The sequence below is a fragment of the Euphorbia lathyris genome, chromosome 1, assembly GCF_963576675.1.
Source record: "Euphorbia lathyris chromosome 1, ddEupLath1.1, whole genome shotgun sequence".
NCBI classification, from domain to species: domain Eukaryota; kingdom Viridiplantae; phylum Streptophyta; class Magnoliopsida; order Malpighiales; family Euphorbiaceae; genus Euphorbia; species Euphorbia lathyris.
Window position 1 is genome coordinate 25,100,538 of NC_088910.1, and position 24,814 is coordinate 25,125,351.

Here is a 24,814-nt window from a genome sequence, read left to right on the forward strand (position 1 = left end):
GAAGCAAGCACCGCGAGAATGGTTCACTCGTCTTCGAACATTCCTCCTCTCCCTAGGGTACAAAATGTCACAGGCTGACAACTCTTTGTTCATCAGACGCACCGATACTGTAAAGACTTACATTCTATGCTATGTTGATGATATACTCATAACAGGGAACCACCCTGCACACATCACCAACACTATTGCAGCCATCGAACGTGAGTTTCCCATTCGCAATCTTGGCAAAGCAGAATACTTCCTTGGAATAGAGATCCGATATGAGAAGGATGGCATTCACATGTGTCAAGCCAAGTATGTGGCTGACATCCTCGACAGAGTGAAGATGATTGACTCCAAGCCCACACTAACGCCCATGGCCACCACACCAACACTTTCAAAGGAGCTAGGCACCAGCTTAACCTCTGGAGATGAATATAGAAGCATTGTGGGGGCACTTCAATACTTAACATTCACTCGTCCTGACATTGCATTTGCAGTTAACAAATTATGTCAGTTTCTACACTGTCCAACTGATGAACACTGGAAAGGAGTCAAGAGGGTTTTACGCTATGTTCAGGGTACATCAGATTTTGGCATAGTCATGTCTGTCAAACCAATACAGCACATCCATTGCTACTCAGATAGTGATTAGGGAGTGTGTCCTGATGATCGACGATCCACGGGTGCCTTCTGTGTCTATCTTGGATCCAGCATTATATCGTGGCAGACCCGCAAGCAACCCACAATAGCCAGATCCTCAACGGAGAGCGAATACAAAGCAGTAGCAAATGCCACTGTCGAACTGCTATGGCTCAAATCTCTTCTCTCGGATCTTGAATTTCCATTACCCGCCCCAGTTCAGTTATGGTGTGACAATGTTGGAGCAATCTATCTCACCTCCAATCCCGTGTTTCATGCTCGCACGAAACACATTGAGCTAGACTATCATTTTGTTCGTGAACAAGTTCACAGAGGATTTCTCAGTGTCAGATTTATTCCAACCGATGATCAGGTTGTAGACATACTCACCAAGCCGCTAGCTCCGGCTCATTTCACGATGCTACGCTCCCGCCTCTTCGTTCGTGCCCGCCATCGGCTTGAGGGGGGGTGTTAGAGATAATATTCTAATTATCTCTGTAAATAGATTCCTATCTAGTTAGAGGTTTACTCTGTCTATATTCCTAGCTAGGTAGAGTTTTAATACGACTATACTTATGTATTGTATTCCTATACAAACTATTATTGGCTCACTATAAATACAAGGCCTCTGAGCCAGAATCATTAAGCTGATTCAATTCATTATTGTGCCTATTACTTATCTGTCTATCTCCATATTCCTATCATTATCAAATCATTCATCCAACAATGTCTTATCAATTTCTTGTTGGGAATTGGGCCGAGATACATCAATTTTTACAACATAAAATCATGCATAATCAAAAAATGCCTTCATCATTATAAAATTTATAAACTACTGGTAAATTACACCCAATTTAAATTTCCTATATTTCAAATTTATCAAATTGTCACGATTGAACTTCAATTCTTAATAGTATTGTCATTGAATTATTTATTTTTAATATCAGTGTCACTCAACTTTAACTAATTCCTCAAAATGACCGTTTAAAAATTAAAGTTATTCAGAACGATATTTACCGTGAAATAACATTTTTTATTTTTCAAAATCACCATTTTTGAAGTTTTCTTTCTCTAAAAATCCAATCTCTCCTAACCAAACAATACCTAAATGTTAAAGGGCAGCCCGGTGCACTACGCGTCACCGCTGAGCGAGGGTCCAGGGAAAACAACACCTAAATGATCCAAAACGAAAGTTTCAAGAATTAAAGTTCATTAAAATATCATTAACTCTTCAAATTTTTTTTATTTTGAGGTCGTCAATGGTCGTTTTGAGACGTTGAGTAGTCACCGATGTTAAAAGGTGTAAAGTTCAATGGCCAATACCGTTCAGAATTGAAGTACAGTGGCCACAATGTTAGAATAAGTAAAGTTCGGTGGCCATGAGTGTAATTTACCCAAAAGGTGTTGCGTAGATATATGGCTTACTACATCATTTGCTCCCTGAACTTGTCCAAAAAGCTTGATTGCCCCTCTAAACTTTCAAAGTGTCTCGATAGCCCCATCAACTTGCATAAAATGTTCAATTAGCCTCTTGAACTTCCGTAAAATGTAATCAATTGATCACTCGGTTGAAAAAAGTAAGTTAAATACGGAATATGTATTTCACGCATCTTATAATGTTATTACATAATTCAAATATAGATTAAAAATAATGTTATTACCTACTCAACTATAAAATTTATCTTCTTTAATATTAGAACTACATACCCCGATCTTGATCGTTTTATTTTTTTAACACACGTGGTTGAAACACATGTGGAAGAGTAAGAGTTTTCTACACAGTTGTGGTATACGGTTGGAACGAAGCGCACGCCGTGAACTACACCAACAAATGGACTACTTGATAAAACGACTTCGGAATCAATACCCAAACATACAAGTAAGGAACTCACACGAAATGGTTCGCCAAACGTTTCGGTTTAGGGGGACTACTTGATAAAGGATATGGATCAGGTCCAACCCAAATCAACCCCCTTAGAGACATAAAGCCCACCACGGAGCTGCCCCTATATATAAAAAGAACTTCCAAAACCACCAACGAGATGTCTTTCTACTTTCTCTCTTACTTAATACTTTATCTATTCTTTTCATACAGAGAAGACATTCGATATCGTTGCCCCCACATCCACATTATTAGATGGTTACAATTTTTTTATTTTAGAATAACATGAGACTTTATTACTCGTTTTTGCTTAATTCTAATCTGATTGATAATTTTAATAGTTTAAAACCTAATTGACTTTAAAACTTTAATTTAGAGAGAATAATGAATGTTATACCTAAAAATAAAGAGGGGTTACATATTTATTTAGTTTTGGATAAAAAAAAAAGGGGTTTTATATATTAAATAGCGGATAATACTATTTCAGGAATGGATGTACTAAGGGGCCATACTAATAGCGATATAAGATAGCATAAAATAATGAAATTTCTACAGAACTTAAAAGAAATAATAAAAAAAAAAAAGTGAAGGAAAGGTAAGGAAAGTACTAGTGAGTGCATGAAGAATATGTCGGACACTCCAATTCCAAATAATATATTAGTTAGTAGAGATAACTAAAATTTAAGCGAAAACAAATATAAATTTTAAGTAGATGAGTATGATATTGATTGGGTATATGCGGATCCAGTAGCATAGCTACTGCTTGGAGTGCCGGAGCCTCGCTACTCCGGTGAAATCCTGAGTTTGATATTGCCTCCGCCGAAATTAGCCCCCTCTTTTCTCGTCCAACTGCAGGACTAAAAATTTGTTCCCGTAGTTTCAAATCCTGACTCCTTTCTATTGCCTTGAAAGACTTGCAAAGTCCCATCTGAACCACCAGCGACAAGACTGAACTTATCCTCTCCAACTTGGCTCCAGCAAATACTGCTAACAAACACATGCTTATCCACTGACGCAACCGCCTCACACGTGTGAGCCCATATGGGTTCACCCCATCTCTTATCGTACACAAATACTTGGTTATTCTCCGAGCCACACCCCAGTAATCCACCATTTCTCCATACCGATAGCCCAACGAAACTCCGAGTATTAGCATGCCCCTTGTACGACCGTACCATTTTCGACTCATTCAAATTCCATAGCTTCAAGCATCCATCAATCCCCGCCGTAGCCAGTGTCTCACCGTCCACGAATCTCACATATGTCACGGTTTTCCCGTGCCCGTCCAGAACTAGTAACGGTTTCACCGTCATTCTTATATCGTATACGTATGCTTTTCGATCAGCGCATCCAACGGCTATCGTTGATCCACCGTAAGGATTAAACTCCACGCAACACACTGATGCTTTCCCTGTCACGCTTGGCTCAACTGTAGCCACATATCCACCACCTTCACACCGTGGGTCCCATATTTGCATGGTCCCGTCGTCGGATCCGGATGCCCCGATTACCTGCTCCGAGTGCGAATAATCCACGCTCCATACCCGGCGACCGCCGTGTTCGTCGCGTTCGAAGATTGGTATTCTTCTCTCCAGATCGTATTCCATGACGACTCCGTCGTAGTCCGCCGACGCGATGACTCGGCTTCCCGATCCCGGTTTCCATCGGAGACTACTGAGTTTTGCCGGTGTGCAGATGTAGTAATCGCAGACATTAGCGTGGTTTAATGAAACGACGTCGTGTCCGTTTGGTAGCAATGATTTTACGCTGTAGATTCTTATCTTTCTCGCTATTCCACCGGTGGCAATTACTGTATCCGACGGGTCGAATTCAATTACGCCGAGTGCATCTGATACGCCGGCGCTGCTGCTGCTGCTTGTGGAGACCACCGATTTAAGATTGAAATCCCATTCACATCTAGCTCTTTCTTCTGGTTCTAGTTGGTCTAGGATTCGGAGATTGTGATCTTCGGTTTCTAATCGCGGAGCTTGAATTCGAGTTGCAGGATGAAATTCATCGGATAAGTTTTTCATTGCCCATTCACGGAATCTGATATAAGTAGTAGTAGGGTTGTTGCGGCTTTTTCGGCGTTTGGACCAATGAAATGATCCCATGAATCTGATAAAGTTTTTCTTCTATATAGTTATTATGTGGATAAACGAGGCAGTAAACTCGTTGGCAGTTATCTTTCCTTTCTTTTTTCGCTTTCAACATTATAATATAGTGCTTCGTTTCACCATGAACTTACAATAATGCCCTTGGAGTAGTTATGCCTTCATTGGTATATTATTTGGAAAGAAATGGGTATTTATGGTAATTTAGGATTTTTTATTTTTTTTGAAACTTGGTACATTAGGATTTATGGTATTGAAAAATAATAATAAGTAGAGTTATTAGGAGTATAGTATATGATATGAAAATTAATTGCGAGAAGGGGTGGTCGCTTATGGGCCTCAATTTGATGTTTGGGTATGTGGATACGGGTTGTTATATACGTGGTGTAAGGCAAGCCTTTTGTCTGCACTATTTGCGGTTTCCCAACATCATTTCATGATTTTTTCTTTATATGTTTATAAAAGTATATACGAATGGTGTTGGCTACTGTTACGTTGTGAGAAATCAAAGTAAGCTTACTTTGTGGTTAATGTCAACCGGCTACTTAATGTACCTGTTAGATCAGAAGAAATTGATTTCTAAAATTCTAACTACCCACTACAGCACTCTTTTATCTCTCTGTTTGGAATTATGTCGACTTTAATCTCCTCAAAAAAAAAAAAAAAAATCTAATCAGCATTTTATAACTTCTTTTTTCTAATTGCCATTCTTCATTACAATTTAATTTACAAAAATTTCTAATTAAAAAAAAAAAATATAATACCAATTAAACTAAGGCTTCAAAATCAATTAGGACCTTAGCTATCAAAATCATCAATCAAGTTCTTAAACCAACTAAAAATATCAATTGAGTCCCTATTCTAAACAAAAATCATCAATTGAGTTCTCATCGAAAATCATTAGTTTCAAATCCTTTTTCCTAAACTCATTTTGAACCAACACATAAATTATTACAGTCTATATCAAATAGTCACAGTTTCTGATTTTAGGATAGTATAGGAACTCAATTGATGATTTTTTGCTTAGTTCAGGGACCTAATTGATGATTTTAATAGTTTAAGGTCTTAATTGACTTTGAAACTTTAGTTTGGAGACCCAAATGAGTGTAATGCCTTAAAAAACAAAAGGTTGTTTTCATAAAAAATCATGTTTTTAGACATCATTTAAATAAAGTTGGAATTAATTTACGTACGGCTCAATACATCATTTGTCCCTTGAACTTGTCCAAAAAGTTTCATTGTTCCGGATAGCCTTCTCAACTTGCATAAAATATCTGAATAGCCCCTCAATTTGCTTAAAATATAGTCAATTAATCACTGGTTGTAAAAAAAAAGTAAGTTACATGTCGAATGTGTATGCACGCAACTCAAAAAAGCAAAACGATCAAGGTCGGGCCACGAGGTTCTAATATCAGAGAGGACAAATTTTACAGTTGAGCAAGTAACATTTTCCTTTTAATAATTTATTTTGAGAAATATGTAACAGTACTCTAAGGTGCATGCAATTACTTTTTTACAACTCACTGATTAATTGATTACATTTTAAGCAAGTTGAGTGGGCTATCAGAATGTTTTAAGCAAGTTGAATGTACTATTAGAACATTTTAAAAGTTCAGGGGGCTAATCAAGATCTTTGGACAAGTTCAGGAAGCATATGATGTACTAAACTGTTACATAAAGTAATTTTTACAAAATAAAAAAACCATTACCTTCACAACAACAAAAATCGAGTTTTAAGTAAAACTTTTAAACTTTATATAAATCTTCTATTCTTAGACATAATTTACGTAGAGTTGGTCTTAATTTACGTAAATTTATGTTTTTACAAAAAAAAATGTGAAAACTCGACTTATTTTAGTAAAGTTGTAATTTTACAAAAACAAAATTGTGAAAAAACGAGTTTTACGTAAGTATTCTATTTTTAGACATAATTTATGTACAATTGGACTTAATTTACATTAAATTCTATTTTTACAAAAAAAATCATTAACTTCGTGAAAAATCGAATTACATAAATCTTTTATTTTTATACATAATTTACGTAACATTGTATTTTTACAAAAAAAAACATTCATTAGCTTCGTGCAGAATCGAGTTTTACGTAAAAACTTTGAACTTTACGTAAATCTTCTATTTTTAGACATAATTTACATAAAGTTGGACTTAATTTACATAATTGTATTTTTACAAAGAAAAAAAATCATTAGCTTCGTGAAAAATCGAGTTTTACATAAAATCTTTAAAATTTATGTAAATCTTCTATTTTGATACATAATTTACGTAAAGTTTGACTTAATTTATGTAACATTGTATTTTTACAAAAACAAAACAATCATTAGCTTCGTGAAGAATCGAGTTTTACGTAAAATCTTTGAACTTTACTGTTTTTTGGGAAGAATGAGCTCAATGAGCTTGTACTGTTTTTTCCTTTTTTCTAATCATTCTCTATTGAATATTACTGTTACATACTAAATCAGTTCGTGTTGATTTTTGTTGTCCGATTTATGCCTATATATAAGGTTCTGGTTCTCTGTTGAAAAACAAACCGGTAGATTGCTGGTTTAAAATAAAAAATTTACTAGTTTAATCAATAATTAGCTTACTATTTTTTAGGGGCAAGTATCGTCCCTTATTGTGGGACAAAAATATGTCACGGTTATATGGGGACCGCAATCGTTCCTAAGAACGAGTGATTGAAAAGTTCATTCACTCAAAATGGAGAGATATCAAATCGCATACGTGCAAAACAACTTAGATTCTGTTTGCCTCAGTCGACAGTAAGGAGAACGGCAGTAGTAACAAACCAACGGTGGAATTTGGGTCGTAGAAAGCAGTGAGCGATGAATGATAAGTTTGCAATTTCTTAACCAATCAAATAAAATCTGGGTTTGATGAACCAGTGAAAACATGTTTATAAGATTGTTTGCAAATTAACTAAATGACAATTCTATATGAAAATTTCTCTGTTTCTATTCAACAAAATATCTAGTTTCGTTTGAATCTTTTTTTAAATCAGAAAAGATAAGCTGCAAATTAACTCCGATCATTTTTAACGAAGTATAGATTTACCCCCTGAAGAAATAATAGTACAATTTTAAACCTAACATTATCAAGTAAAATCAAATTTACCGTACCTATCAGAAAATTTAAATAAATTGTTTCACTATTATTTGACTTGTTATTTAATTGTGGTAAAGTTGTTAGTTTACAAAAACAATAACTTTATGAAAAACAAGTTTTACGTAAAACCTTTGAACTTTATGTAAATCCTTTATTTTTAGAAATAATTTACGTAAAATTGTACTAAATTTACGTAAACATGTTATTTTAGAAGAAAAACTCCAGGATTTTTTTTTGAAAGTAGAGTTTTACGTACACCTTTGAACTTTATGTAAACCATTTAATTTTAGACTAAATTTACATAAACTTGGACTAAATTTACATAAAATCGACATATTTTGTGAAAAATAGAGTTTTACGTAAAACCTATGAATTTTACGTAAATCTTTTATTTTTAGACATAATTTACGTAAGGTTTGACTAAATTTACGTAACCCTTTTTCTTTAGGAGAAAAATCCACAAACATTGTGAAAATTAGAGTTTTACGTAAAACCTTTGAACTTTACGTAAATATTTTATTTTTAGATATAATTTACGTATAGTTTGACTAAATTTACATAACCTTTTTTATTTTAGGAGTAAAAAATTCAGAAACCTTATGAAAATAGAGTTTTACGTAAAACCTATGAATTTTACGTAAATCTTTTATTTTTAGACATAATTTACGTAAGGTTTGACTAAATTTACGTAACCCTTTTTCTTTAGGAGAAAAATCCACAAACATTGTGAAAATTAGAGTTTTACGTAAAACCTTTAAACTTTACGTAAATATTTTATTTTTAGATATAATTTACGTATAGTTTGACTAAATTTACGTAACCTTTTTTATTTTAGGAGTAAAAAATTCAGAAACCTTATGAAAATAGAGTTTTACATAAAACCTATGAATTTTACGTAAATCTTTTATTTTTAGACATAATTTACGTAAGGTTTGACTAAGTTTACGTAACCCTTTTTCTTTAGGAGAAAAATCCACAAACATTGTGAAAATTAGAGTTTTACGTAAAACCTTTGAACTTTACGTAAATATTTTATTTTTAGATATAATTTATGTATAATTTGACTAAATTTACGTAACCTTTTTATTTTAGGAGAAAAAAAACTCACAAACCTTGTGAAAATAGAGTTTTACGTAAAACCTATGAATTTTACGTAAATCTTTTATTTTTAGACATAATTTACGCAAGGTTTGACTAAATTTACGTAACCCTTTTACTTTAGGAGAAAAATCCACAAACATTGTGAAAATTAGAGTTTTACGTAAAACCTTTGAACTTTACGTAAATATTTATTTTTTAGATATAATTTACGTATAGTTTGACTAAATTTACGTAACCTTTTTATTTTAGGAGAAAAAAACTCACAAACCTTGTGAAAATAGAGTTTTACGTAAAACCTATGAATTTTACGTAAATCTTTTATTTTTAGACATAATTTATGTAAGGTTTGACTAAATTTACGTAACCCTTTTACTTTAGGAGAAAAATCTACAAACATTGTGAAAATTAGAGTTTTATGTAAAATCTTTGAACTTTACGTAAATATTTTATTTTTAGATATAATTTACGTATAGTTTGACTAAATTTACGTAACCTTTTTATTTTAGGAGAAAAAAACTCACAAACCTTGTGAAAATAGAGTTTTACGTAAAACCTATGAATTTTACGTAAATCTTTTATTTTTAGACATAATTTACGTAAGGTTTGACTAAATTTACGTAGCCCTTTTACTTTAGGAGAAAAATCCACAAACATTGTGAAAATTAGAGTTTTACGTAAAACCTTTAAACTTTACGTAAATATTTTATTTTTAGATATAATTTACGTATAGTTTGACTAAATTTACGTAACCTTTTTATTTGAGGAGAAAAAATTCACAAACCTTGTGAAAATAGAGTTTTACGTAAAACCTATGAATTTTACGTAAATCTTTTATTTTTAGACATATTTTACGTAAAGTTTCACTAAATTTACGTAATCCTTTTACTTTAGGAGAAAAATCCACAAACATTGTGAAAATTAGAGTTTTACGTAAAATCTTTGAACTTTACGTAAATATTTGATTTTTAGATATAATTTACGTATAGTTTGACTAAATTTACGTAACCTTTTTATTTTAGGAGAAAAAATTCTCAAACCTTGTGAAAATAGAGTTTTACGTAAAACCTATGAATTTTACGTAAATCTTTTATTTTTTGACATAAATTACGTAAAGATGGACATAATTTACGTAACCTTGTTATTTTAGGAGAAACATTCCACAAACCTTGTGAAAATTAGAGTTTTACGTAAAACCTTTGAACTTAATGTATATCTTTTATTTTTAGATATAATTTCCGTATAGTTTGACTAAATTTATGTAACCTTTTTATTAGGAGAAAAAATTCACAAACCTTGTGAAAATAGAGTTTTACCTAAAACCTTGAATTTTATGTAAATCTTTTATTTTTAGATATAATTTACGTACGGTTTGACTAAATTTACGTAACCTTCTTACTTTAAAAGAAAAATTCAACCTTGTGAAAATTAGAGTTTTATGTAAAACCTTTGAACTTTACGTAAATCTTTTATTTTTAGGTATAATTTACGTATAGTTTGATTAAATTTATATAACCTTTTTATTTTAGCAGAAAAAAATTCATAAACCTTGTGAAAAATTGAGTTTTACATAAAACCTTTGAACTTTACGTAAATCTTTGATCTTTAGACATAATTTACGTAAAAGTTTGACTAAATTTACGTAATCTTGTTACTTTATGAGATAAAATCCAGAAACCTTATGAAAAATAGATTTTACATAAGATATTTTAACTTTATGTAAATCTTTTATTTTCAGACATAATTTAGGTAAAGTTTGACTAAATTGATTTAACCTTGTTATTTTAGAAGAAAAAATCAACAAACCTTGTGAAAATAGTTTTACGTAAAACCTTGAAACTTTACGTAAATCTTTTATTTTTAGACGTGATTTACATAGAATTGGTTGCAATTTACGCAACCTTGTCATTTTAGGAGTTAAAATCCACAAACTTTGTGGAAAATAGGGTCTTACGTAAAACCTTTAAACTTATGTAAATCTTTTTATGTTTAGATATAATTTACGTAAAATTTGATTAAATTTACATAATGTTGTTATTTCGGAGATAAAATCTAGAAACCTTGAGAAAAATACAGTTTTACGTAAAACATTTGAACTTTACGTAAATCTTTTATTTTTAGACATAATTTACGTAAAGTTGGACTAAATTTACGTAACCTTGTTACTTTAGGAGATAAAATCTAGAAACATTGTGAAAAATAAAGTTTTACGTAAAACCTTTGAACTTTACGTAAATCTTTTATTTTTAGACATAATTTACGTAAAGTTAGACTAAATTTACATAACCTTGTTACTTTAGGAGATAAAATACAGAAACCTTGTGAAATATAGAGTTTTCTGTAAAACCTTTGAATTTCACGCAAATCTTTTATTTTTAGACATAATTTACGTAAGGTTTGACTAAATTTACGTAACCCTTTTATTTTAGGAGAAAAATCCATAAATCTTATGAAAAATAGAGTTTTACGTAAAACCTTTGAACTTTACGTAAATATTTTATTTGTAGACATAATTTATGTATAGTTTGACTAAATTTAGGTAACCTTTTTATTTTAGGAGAAAAAAATTCACAAACCTTGTGAAAATAGAGTTTTACGTAAAACTTATAAATTTTACGTAAATCTTTTATTTTTAGACATAATTTACGTAAGGTTTCACTAAATTTACGTAACCTTTTTCTTTAGGAGAAAAATCCACAAACATTATGAAAATTAGAGTTTTACGTAAAACCTTTGAACTTTACATAAATATTTTATTTGTAGATATAATTTACGTATAGTTTGACTAAATTTACGTAACCTTTTTATTTTACGAGAAAAAAATTCACAAACCTGTGAAAATAGATTTTTACGTAAAACATATGTATTTTACGTAAATCTTTTGTTTTTAGACATAATTTACATAAGGTTTGGCAAAATTTACGTAACCCTTTTACTTTAGGAGAAAAATCCACAAACACTGTGAAAATTAGAGTTTTACGTAAATATTTTATTTTTAAATATAATTTACGTAAAGTTGGACTAAATTTACGTAACCTTGAGATAAAATACAGAAACCTTGTGAAATATAGAGTTTTCTGTAAAACCTTTGAATTTTACGCAAATCTTTTGTTTTTAGACATAATTTACGTAAGGTTTGACTAAATTTATGTAACCCTTTTATTTTAGGGAAAAAATCCATAAATCTTGTGAAAAATAGAGTTTTACGTAAAACCTTTGAACTTTACGTAAATATTTTATTTGTAGACATAATTTACGTATAGTTTGACTAAATTTAGGTAACCTTTTTATTTTAGGAGAAAAAAATTCACAAACCTTGTGAAAATAGAGTTTAACGTAAAACCTATGAATTTTACGTAAATCTTTTATTTTTAGAAATAATTTACATAAGATTTGACTAAATTTATGTAACCCTTTTACTTTAGGATAAAAATCCACAAACATTGTGAAAATTAAAGTTTTACGTAAGACCTTTGAACTTTACATAAATATTTTATTTTTAGATAGAATTTATGTACAGTTTGAGTAAATTTACGTAACCTTTTTATTTTAGGAGAAAAAAATTCGCAAACCTTGTGAAAATAGAGTTTTACGTAAAACCTATGAATTTTACGTAAATCTTTTATTTTTAAACATAATTTACATAAAGTTTGACTAAATTTACGTAACCTTGTTATTTTACGAAAAAAATCCACAAACCTTGTGAAAATTAAAGTTTTACGTAAAACCTTTGAACTTTACGTAAATATTTTATTTTTAGATATAATTTATGTATAGTTTGATTAAATTTACGTAACATTTTTATTTCAGGAGAAAAAATTCAGAAACCTTGTGAAAATAGAATTTTACGTAAATCTTTTATTTTATCAGTCCCTATATTAAATATCTAACATATTGTGTAGTTCTCGTATTTTAATAATATATTGTTTAGTTCTTATTTTTTATTTTGATCAACAGTTTTGTCACTTAAATTTTTAAAATATTGAACAGATTAGTCCCTCTATAATGGACTAAACTGTTGAATTGAGCTAAAATTAAGGATTGAATAGTGTATTATTAATATATAATGACTAAATAGTGATTAGATTAAAATATAAGGACTCATATATTATTTACCTTTTAATTAATAATCTTTAAATTTTCTATAGTTAAATATTACCTGATATAACAGGTTACCTTTTTTATTAATTTTAATTAACATTATTTATATTAACACATGTCTAATTACTATTGGATACTAAAACAAAGTATAGTTACTTTGTTTTCCAACAAAGTAGCCATAGAATTTACCTATACGAATAAAACAACAAATAAATTAAATTTATAAAGGGAATAATAAAACAATACAAATGACAAAAATCAAATCTATACAAATCAAATCTAAAACAACAAACAAAGTAAGAATTCATAGCTGTAAAAATTGCAATCCAAATTTTTTTTATCATATAAATGAACTTATATGGATCATATTAAACTCACGTATCTGACCATGAATTGTTGAGATAAATCGTTTCCACTCATACTAAATTCGGAAATGAATAAATGATTTTTTTTTTTATGTATGACAGATGCAAATCAAACGGAAAAGATTTTTGATGAAAGATATAGATTCCAAACCAAGAGAAAAGATACAAAAATACGAAAATACGAAAACACAAAAAGTATTACGAATGGGACGAGGAAAGATGAGGAAGAAGGAAGACAAACATTATTTTTCCTTTTCAAAAATAAAAAATGGTTCGGGCTTTCTCAGAGAGAAAAATAGAGAAATTTTGAGATGGAGAATACAACTATTCTATTTCAATAAGATTGAGTGTTATGACATGCTTTGATACTTTCTTTATCTCATAAATATTTGTGAAAATATATATCTTTAACGTTCTATAAAACATGTATATAACTAATTTTAACTTATTAATTTACTAATATACTTTTAATGATAACTAGAAGGTACCTCACTTTGGTTCGAAGAGGGATCAAGAGTCAATTCTAAGAAAGAATCAATATTAATAGTAAAAGTTGAACAATACAAAAACATTAGGAATGAAGAAAGTACGAAAGTGCAAACGTGTATGATATCAAAAGTTAAGAGCGATAATAATGTTTGGGTTGTACACATTCCAACACAACCTAAAAGGTTTATATAAAGACTACAATAGCGAGAATCATGCATGAAAGCAAAAATAAAAAACGATAGTTATATAAATATCACAATAGTAAAAGTATTAGACTAAGAACAGTAAGTGGAATCATGTCGTTGTTAAAAGTCGTGCTCTAGGAAGTTTAAATGAACGCCATGTTACACTACAACAAATCATCACTTGCGCCACGGTTAGAATCGTGGCACAAGTATAAAATTTTCGTGGCTATACTATCTAGCCACGGAAATTCAAGGTAGATACTCCCGTGGCGCAAGTGAGCGTGGCAAGATAGTTGCCACGGAAAAATCATGGTTGTGGCTTAAATTGGATTTTATGCCACGGATAATTCTGAGGCTAATTATATCTCTTTGCCACGGATAAAATTGTGGCAAGAGTAAAATACATGTGGCAAAACATAGCCATCCGTGGCAATAAACTCAACTTAGCCACGAGAATAATCGTGGCAATAATAGAACACTTTTAGCTAGAAACCTTTCTTAGCCACAAGCATAATCGTGGCAATAATACAATGCTTGTGGCGAGAAACCTTGCTTAACCACGTGAATAATCGTAGCAAATTCAATCAAATTTGGTTATTTATTTTTAATTAATTTTATTTTTATTATTTTTATATAAACTTTTAAATTGAATAGAGCTATATTATATTAAATAAACAAGAAAAATAGAATAATGAAAAATAGAATTGAAGTTTAAACTAATAACAATAAAAGTTGAATATATATTGTTATTATCATATAACCAGTACAACCAATCCAACAAGAAGAACCTAATTAACATCATTACTGGAGATACCAGCATCCTTCACACATGTCTTGCATGGTTCTCTCGTCCTTTGTTATACACAAAACTTTCAAATTTGGGCCAGGCCAGTCTTAAGTTTAGGTGCTTCTCATGAATCAGCTGTGATAAATGGCAAGGTAATTTCAGTCTGGCTTGTTAGTGAGAGTTGTATCATAGCCTTCTCTGTTGCTTCACAAACCCCCTACAATGCCAACCTATCCTTTCTGAGATCAAATTAAAACTCGATCAACCAAAAATACCATAAAAATGAAAAAATTTCACCAACTGCTGCCCTGATGATCATTTTACTACCAATAAACAAAGGTTGTTCATACTCGTTTTTAGTTCCTCGAATTAATGAGGATTGCTTATATTAGTAATGGATTCTCTTTTGACATAGATTTAAACACTACTCCACCCATCATAAGAATAGATACGAAATTACCTTCAACTGCCATTTTTTGTTTCCTGATTCAGCAGCCTTGGAACTAGAACAAACGATTACATGTAGTTTAAATATTTACTAAGGTCAATATCAGATGCTTTTAAAATATTGTCTGCTGCTCAAGGAACTGCAACATTTTCCTTGGCAAGAGGAGCAATCTCCTCTTCTTACATTGCAGGTTCGCCGCCTGCAACTCACAAACTCAATAATACCTTCTCCCACAATCTGGTCCATCCCTGCATCAAACCAATATGATATTCTAGTCAGGAACTGAAACTCTTTTCGAAAAGTTGGTTCTTTTCAATGAATTGATGTTGCAAGAGATATGAAAGAAAGACTCATATATATATATATATATATATCACTAGCAATGTACATTTCATGAAAGATCTTGGTCCATGTCATTCAAAATCATTTTTATAAATGCAGCAGTGGTACATGACAAGAGCTCTTAGTTCAGTCTTAACAAGTGAAGCTACATCATGGATCAATTCTATCACACTATAATGTAGAAATAATCATTGATGAGTCTTATTTTAGTATATAAAGCATAAATAGAACTCGACTCCATCAATCATTATGTTGCTTACATCAATATGGAAATTACACATTTGGAATCATGTGTAACCTTCTTTAACAGTATCAAAGGAGACCACATGTCGAGTCACAGATGGATACCTATAGTGAAAAGTGATGGTATAACTGTTAGTTGTCCCATTGCCATTAAAACAAGTGACAAGTAATTCTAAGTTGTGAGAAATCAATTAAAATGGAGATGAAAAAGTTTTTACTACCGTTGATATTCCATACCGCATATCATCCAAGTGAATGAGACGCAAGGCTCAAATCTACTATGGATCAACATGAAGTTAGAAGCACTAAACCCCAATGTTAAAGAAAAAACTATGATAAACTAGAATCACTAAACCCCAATGCTAAAATATACCAAATGAATTTGCAACGAGTTCATGATAAAAGAAGAATCATACCGAGGCACACGAAAAGTTGTCTCTTCTTGCATGTGCAGACTGACAAATAGGCAACATCATCTTAAGGTATCATAAAACTCCTGCAAGGTAAAGCTATGATTATTAGCTGAATTTATGTTCCCTAAAGCTATCCTGCACAACCATAGCAAACAATGTGACTAGGACACTTGAGCAAAGGCATATGACACTTCCTAGAAATCAAAGTCCACACCTGATTAGTAAAGGAGCAAAGAGAAAAAACAAATGATGGTTCATCTTTTATACCACAAAACAACTAATTGGATCAGAAATAATCCTTAATCTTTTTAACAAAAATCATACATTTTATCTCAATCTATGAATATGAAGTGGAACAAAGCATTATAATAAATATAAAAAATGAAAAGAAACCATAAAAAGTGGAGCAAACACTTAACCAAAAGATACTTGGAATGATGAGAGTTGACATGAGAGGCTGAAAACAAGAGCCTATAACTTGTAGATTAAAAGAAATGGGATAAGGTATCAAAATAGGTGTATGGTTTTTGGAAAAGTATCAATTTAGGCTTCACGTACAAAATAGCACTAATGTATGCTTAATGTTTTAAAAAGGTATCAATTTAGGCCTCAATAACGGAACATCATGTTCCGTTATTGAGGCCTAAATTGGTACCTTTTTTAAACGTTAAGCCTATATTGGTGCTATTTTGTACGTGGAGCCTAAATTGATACTTTAAAAAAACACATATGTCTATTTTTGTACCTTATCCCAAAGAAATAGGAGAGAAATCATAACCCTCTATCATATACAAATCGAGAGAAATTTCTCTTCTTGCTCTAAACCGAGAGCAAAACATAACCTCATGCAAGTTCATGTTAAAGGTGTGATGGCAAAATATGTTGCAATCAGACACCATTGACAAGGAACAAATACATCCTATATAGTGACCCAAATTGATATATAGAAAAAAATTCAAGACATCATGAAATTGGAGAATAAAATCACTATTCGGCATCAAATAACTGGCAATTTCCTTGCACAACTTGTGATTCAATCATGCAATATCAAGAATACCAAGCACAAAAAGATTATTAAACAGATGTAGGTTTAAAAACTAGCTCATTTATCTTCATTATCTTTATGTTGGTTGGATCCCATTACCTCTGATACAGATGCAGTGTTATATGATTTGTCTCCTATGTTTAAAAACCAGCTCATTCATCTTCATTTTGAGTTCCTAATTTTGATTTGAGTCGATGGTAACTTATAATACATTGATTGCAAGAAGTTAAAATAAGCATACTTGATATCAAATTGCATATCATACCCTATCAAGAAAACAATATCTTATTACGTAATACAAAAAACCAAAATAGTTGTAGTAAAAGATGTCATGCTTACAATAGTTTACGGCAATAGTGCACCGTTTCTCTTTTGGACTCTGTCGTACATGATGAAACCACATACTTGGCCTGGCTTGGTTTTCAAATTAACCTTTGAATATCTTCAATACAAACTTTGAGAGAGAAAAACAGGTTGCAATTCAAAAAAAAAGTTGTGCTAGGCCTAGCTTAGTATCTTCCATAAGATTACTTCACTAAATAACAATCATAGCTTCCCTTCTATGTCTTCTTTTATCATGTTCAATGATATTTTCAAGTATTGATATATGCCCTGTATGTGTTTTCCAAATAAATCTATTTAGAAGTCTAAAGATTCTGATACTATATATTAGAATAGTAGCTGTCCAACCTTGAACAACTGTCTTATATTTTGAACAAATGAATTCTACTATTGTTGAAAACATAGTTTTATATTCAGAAGAAACGCTGAAATTCTTAGTTTCAATTAAAAAATTCACCCATTCAAATAGGGAGAATTTCTAATCAATTTCAAAATGGAACAATATATATATATATATATATATATATGATAGGTTTTTCAGAATGCACCTTGAAGCATTGAATTCAACTACATGCAACTTCCAAACCAACAAGTCATATGGAATTGATTGAATATAATTTTACTAATATGAGAAGATAGAAACCTAAAGGAAAAAATGGGGCTTACAAGTAAAGAAGTTCTTCGGCCTTGGCAGTACATTGAAATGGCTTTGGACCTGTTAAAATAGAGAGTAAATCAAGCAATTTCTATTTCCTTAGCCTCAGGGGAAGGGTAAGGATTCACACTGGACCATGGCATGTACCTGGTTGGCTCATCCATTTCTAATTTGAACTCTCCTTTCTCCTGCAATCCCATAAAAAAAACCAAAATATAATTTCCAAAGGATGGGTAGAAAATTACATCGAAATGAATAAGAGATCAAACCTGAGAAGGGGAATATTGGGCAGCAAGGTAATTGCGAATATACAATCGTTGGACATCAGTAGGAGGAAGTAACAAATGTTTCTCTCCAGAAACCACAGGATATAAGTTCTTATAATGATCCTTGTGGAAAGACGTCTCAGAGAAATTATTACCAGTTTAGTCATTTATGCAGTCTGATAATCCCCAAATTTTTCCAAACCTAGACCCAGAGCAAGGCATCGAATCGAATGAGACCAAATTGTAGAATATATAAACTGAGAGATTAGAAATTAAACCCAAATCCATGGTTATTATTTCCTTGATTTGATCCCAGTGAGAGTAGAATGGAATCCTAGCTGCGCAAGACCTCTCGAGGCTCGACATCATCATCAACGGTGGACAAGATCGTCTCCTCTTCTCTGCTAAACCCTTTTTCTTTTTTGGGGGGAAAGCCAAATATTTAGAGGGAAACAATTTATTGAAAATTTTAGTAAAATTGTCTTTTTTTATATAAAAAAAGGAATATTGTATTTACACATTAATGGTAAAAAAAAAAATTATTTATGCTTGTGCCACGGGTAACTTTCTTTTGTGGCGTAAGTACATTTAGCCACGAAAATAAAATTAACTGTGGTGAATTTCGTGGCCTAAGTATATGTTTGCCACGAAAACAAATTACCCGTGGCATAAAAAATCAAATGATTTTAAGTTTTTAGTGGAATCTATTTTTCCCGTGGCTAAATAGAAATATGCCACGAATTTTGAATTTTTGTGGCATGATTCGTGGCGCAAGTGGTGATTTGTTGTAGTGTTAGGATGTTCACGAAAATTAAAGAAAGAGAATAGACAAGGTAAAGGAAAGGATATTGATATTTACTTATTTTGACGATGCAGAAGTGTGCCTATTTAAAAAAAGTTGGAAATTATAATTAATTTAGCAAGATACAATTTTCAACAACTGTTTTTTACTATAACGAAAAATACTTACGGCGTGTTTGTCTCTTTACTTTGAAAAGAAGAGTTTTAGGTGTTTAGTTAGACACCTGTTGTACATGTTGTTTGCCTTTTGTAGCTGAAAAGTAGTTTTTTTATAAAAACAACGAATCCCTGGTTTTTTTTTTTTTGAAAAACAGTTTTTTCAAACAGCAAACCATAATAGGAAATTACAAATAGCAGGTAAAACAAACGGACCCTTACTTAGTGCGGCGTTTCGTATTCGTTCTTTCTCTAGATTTATTTTCCATCCTTGGGGTGTCCTTTGAAATCCAAAATTGATTCAGCAGATGGCGTGATGATATGACAACTAATAGGTTGGGAGTGAGTAAGGCATATATGAAAATGTATATAACTTTAAATGTTATGTTGGATGGATCATCGACTATGTTGCTTATTTGAATATAGAAAACGTGTTTAGTCCCATAAATATTTGTCATAGCATGAGGTATTTCATGCCTCTCTTTGAAGCTATTCGACAATGAGTTCTACAACCATGTGTCTAAACACCAAAAAACTTGCAAAACCCATGACATCTTCAACAACTAATTGGACTCTATACCTGAAATTGTGTAAATCATTAGCTTGTTACAGTCTTGAACATGGATAGTATAGTAGAACAAAAGGATAACTAAAAAATAGTTACGTACTGTACCACGACATATGAAGGTCTTCAATGAATCTACAATTCTTGCACCAAAGCTTGTCATCAAAATTTTGAATGCTACTTTTAGATTATGCACATGCACAACACCACCAATCTTCTCCCGAATCAACTTCTTTAATTTTGGCCTTGTAAGTGAATATGATACCTTATAAAATAATTGTTTAAGTAATTGCATTTTCATGGGGCACAATTTAGTGTGTGTTGAATGTCTTATTATTCGTGCCTAATCTATGTGAATATCAACTTCCAACAATTCTGAAATTGTCCGCATGTTTGATTCCTTCTTAGCTTCAATGTTAACGATTTGGGAGGAGACTGGAGTAGTCTTGTACAGTACAAGATATGGTTTCTTCGCGTTTGGAACCTACAATAAATAGTAAGGAAGTGGTGTAAATACGCTTAAGATACTAAAGAAGTCACATAAAGTTATAATTTAATGCACTAACCTTGAAGTAAAATGAACTTATTTTGGGAATGGACGGATTGACGTAGACTCTAATGGTAGCTGAATTGTTTACTGTAATGATGTCTGCATGGCATTTATTTAATTTTAATAATCATCGAGATGCACTGCATTTGCAAAACGGAGAGCAATATACATACCATTAAAATGTATTTGTTATTGATAAAACAATAATGACAACTGATTTATCATGAGCAAGAGATAATATGTGATCTTCAAGGAACATGGCCGCTGCTTGTTGCCAAGAGTAACTTACATTCGACACCACTATTATAACAAAGTGGAATGTTTAGATAAACTAGAAGTCCTTTAGACTTAGGATTTCTTTCTCTTAGGACTTTTGTTCTAGGAAAAGTCCTTTGCAATATGGAAATCTAGTTGTTTCGAACATTCCTTTATAGGGGAATAAAAGTTTCTAAAGGTCTTGAATGTTTGTTTTATCGCATGTGGTGTAACAGTGTCGAGGGTTGTGATGATGCCACGTGCATGATCTCATTTTGTATGATATCACATGTCCCCTTTTTTGGCTATTGACTTCTTGCAGGATTTAATAGAACACGTAAGAAATAAAAAAGGATCTTTTGGCTCTTAATTTGCTTTGTCTTGGATCATTTTTACAATTTGGACATTTGTCATTTTACACCTTCTTTTGGGCTTGGTTTTCTTTTCGACACGCCTTGTCAACATGTCTTTCTTTTAACTGGCATGTGGATCTATGAACGTCGTATTTCTTCGAAAATGACGGTTGCTTTTAATGATTAGCAACATTACAAGCATTTAAAAGAGGCTTGTGTTTACCCTTATGTGTCGATCATGACTGGTGTGGCAGCTCACAATGACACTAACATGATTGATAATACTATTTCACAAAATAACGTTAACATTGATCCTACAATAAGCAATATCAGGGACACAAGGGTGGTGAACTTGGGAGCTACAAAGAACGATGAGCAGTAGACTGATAAGGAGGAGTACGTACTATCATCCCTCATCGCCGCTATAATCCGAAAGGAAGTTGCCTAAATCAGCAGAAGTACTGGAATAAAATATCAAGAATCCTATTGTAGATCATGTTGATGGATCTAAAAAAAAGTGCAAAGAGGGGTGTTAGTAACCACACAAGAAACATTTTGTGACCCTCGACGGGAATTGATTCCAATCGGAATAAATGAGGGTTCATTTACTGCTCCTCTTGCTCTAGTCGATATTAATGTATGTGTTCCCAATAAAGAATAGTGTGTTGTTCATGTCATTTAAGAACACCAACTGTTATAATTTATTCAATTTATTTTTAAATTCCTTCAATATAAATAGCACCAATTTATTTTAAAATTCATTCAATATGATGGTTTGTTTGAATGTATATATGCAAATAAAGAGAAAAATCAAAGTTTGGGAAGCAAGTTTCTTTTTAGTTGTAAGATCCATGATGTCCTCTTCACTTGGATTTGAGTTGAATTTCGACACATCTACTCGGATGTTGCAGACGTGTACACCTCCATTGCATACCACGTTGGGCGAGTGACTGCATTGTCGCATCCAACTGCATATCTCTTTTTCTTTTCTCCTTTCAATTGGAGGATATTATTCAAATTCGTACAGTCTCCAAATCTAGGGATTTTGCCCCAAAGTGGGGCTTATAATGAAAAATTAACCATATAAAGGGCCCGGTTAAACTTTATGCCCACTGTGGGGCTGGTTTAACCGGAAGCGAAACCGGAAGCCAGCCTTTCGGTTTCGTTTTGCAAAGAAACCGGAAGGCTAGCTTCCGGTTTCTCGTTTTTTTTAATAAAAAATAGAGACCGGAAGCCAGGCTTCCGGTCTCTTAACCTTTTGGCAGAGTGTGGTCTTATCCTCACTCTGCCCCCTAATTTAAGAATATATTCTCACTGCTCCCATCAGGAGCAGTGAGACAACACATTCACGGAAGCTACTTCCGTGAATGTGTATCAAATTTCTGAAACATTTTTATGTTTCAGAAATTTGATACAAAAACTTATTTTTTATTATTATTTTTCACCCCACATCTCTCCTCTTTCACAACTTCTATTTAAATTTAATTCTTTCACTCCCCTCTCTCATTGTTCACCCCCTTTATCCCTTCAACCCCTCATTTCCATTTATTTTCCTTATTTCTCACACTTCTTCTTCAATCTTCTCTTCGTATTTTCTTCGTCTATTCCCTTTCTTCTTATTATTTTTTTCTACTCCACTAACCCCCTTAAATATTTTATTTTCTCTCTTAATTTCTCACAATTCACAAGATTAATCTTTCACCCTATTTGAAGAGTTCAAAAAAATTAAAGGTATGTTTAAGCATTGTAATTTTTTTATATAGGAGGAGGGTTGCGGTAGGTTTGTGGCGGCCAGCGTAAAACTTAGCCACATCTTATGACATGAACCATAATATAAATACCGCTGGGGCGTTCCCTACTCAGCGACGCGCTGCACTTCCTAGACCCGGGTGTAGTGATAAATGTGCAAGGGTTGCTAGGTCGTCGTCCCGAAGCGGCGCGCCACCCCAGGACCCGGGGGTGGTGTCAAATATGCAAGGGTTGCGGGTAAATAAGCTAGTCCACGGTAATGGTAGGGGTAGGGGTAAGGGTAGTAGGTTACGCTTTGGGACATGGAACATAGGTTCTTTGACAGGAAGATTAGCTGAAATTGTAGATGTTATGAAGAGGAGGAGAATAAATATATTATGCCTACAAGAAACCAAGTGGGTTAGAGCCAAGGCTAGAGAGATAGCTCCTTGGGGTTATAAGCTTTGGTACTCAGGAAAGGATAAGGGTAGAAATGGAGTAGGTATTCTTATTGATAGGGAGTATATTGATGAGGTAGTAGCGGTGTCTAGGAAGAGCGATAGAATTATGAGTGTTAAGCTAGTGATAGGGGATGAGGTTGTGAATGTCATTAGTGCATATGCGCCACAAATAGGATTAGATGTGTCTATAAGACAAGCTTTTTGGGATGACTTAGAGGAAGTGGTGCAACAGGTTCCTAGGGATGAAAAAATGGTACTAGGGGGTGATCTCAATGGACACGTGGGTTCTAGGCGAGATGGGTTTGAGAGTGTTCATGGAGGGTATGGTTTTGGAGATAAGAATGAAGCAGGAAATGATATTTTGGAATTCGCATCAGCCTATGACTTGAGTATCATGAACACATGGTTTATGAAGAGAACATCCCACTTAGTGACTTATCGGAGTGGCGGTAATGCGAGCCAAATTGACTTCTTCTTAGTAAGGAGTGCTTGGAGAAAGAGTTATATTGATTGTAAGGTGATCCCTGGTGAGAGTACGACAACCCAACATAGAGTAGTGGTGCTAGATTTTCGAAGTAGGAAATGTATAAGAAAACAAACACCTCAAGTAGAGACTAAGATTAAGTGGTGGAAATTGCAAGGGGAGAATCAACAAAAATTTGTGGATGAGATGACCAAAAAAGATATTTGGACTTGCAATATGGATTCAGATATAGATTCGATATGGAATAAGATGGAGCATAGTATAAGGGAAGTAGCGAAGGAAGTTCTAGGGGAATCTAAAGGTAGCATGCCACCGGGTAAGGACACATCTTGGTGGACAGAAGAAGTACGACAAGCAGTAAAGAGTAAGAGAGAATCCTATAAACTATTGGGGAAATGTAGGAGTGACGAGAACTACGAAAAATACAAAGAGGCTAAAAGGGAAGTAAAGAAGGTCATACGAGATGCTAGAGCAAAGGTGAATCGGGATCTGTATACAAGATTGGATACGAAAGAAGGGGAAAGAGACATATATAGAATTGCTCGGATGAGAGATAGGAAGACGCGAGATCTCGGAAAAGTTAAATGTGTGAAGGATGTGGACCAGAAAGTCCTAGTTGGAGATAAGGATATCAAGGAACGATGGAGGTCCTATTTTGATGACTTATTTAATGGAGATCGCCAACAAGATGTTGGAGATATAAGTATCCATCACGATATGATAAATCATGAATGCCTGCGGAGAATTCAAAAGGGTGAAGTCAAAATGGCATTAAGTAAGATGAAGTTGAAGAAAGCAGTAGGACCTGATGGCATCCCTATTGAGATTTGGAGATGTTTGGGAGAAAGAGGAATCGAATGGTTGACGACGTTCTTCAACAAAATTTGGAGAAACAATAAGATGCCATCAGAATGGAGGAAAAGTACCTTAATCCCTTTGTATAAG

General features: G+C 32.6%; 1 protein-coding gene and 1 long non-coding RNA gene across 9 annotated transcripts; both read right to left on the reverse strand.

Moving 5' to 3' along the window:
• Positions 1 to 3,088: 3,088 nt before the first annotated feature.
• LOC136225691 (WD repeat-containing protein RUP2) lies at positions 3,089 to 4,734 on the reverse strand. The gene has a single exon (XM_066013804.1). The coding sequence runs from the start codon at positions 4,615 to 4,617 to the stop codon at positions 3,361 to 3,363; it is 1,257 nt and encodes a 418-aa protein (XP_065869876.1). The 5' UTR covers positions 4,618 to 4,734; the 3' UTR covers positions 3,089 to 3,360.
• Positions 4,735 to 14,712: 9,978 nt separating this feature from the next.
• On the reverse strand, positions 14,713 to 18,949 carry LOC136225699 (uncharacterized). Of its 8 annotated transcripts, none has more exons than XR_010687250.1 (8): positions 18,520 to 18,949; positions 18,398 to 18,438; positions 18,262 to 18,310; positions 17,593 to 17,865; positions 16,212 to 16,291; positions 15,813 to 16,070; positions 15,223 to 15,458; positions 14,713 to 15,001 (listed from the first exon to the last, which is right to left on the reverse strand). It is a non-coding gene; the product is annotated as an uncharacterized lncRNA (long non-coding RNA). The 8 variants fall into 8 exon arrangements; XR_010687262.1 differs by having other exon boundaries at positions 15,813 to 15,900; positions 16,033 to 16,291; XR_010687244.1 differs by having other exon boundaries at positions 15,813 to 15,900; positions 16,017 to 16,291.
• Between the last annotated feature and the right edge of the window lie 5,865 nt (positions 18,950 to 24,814).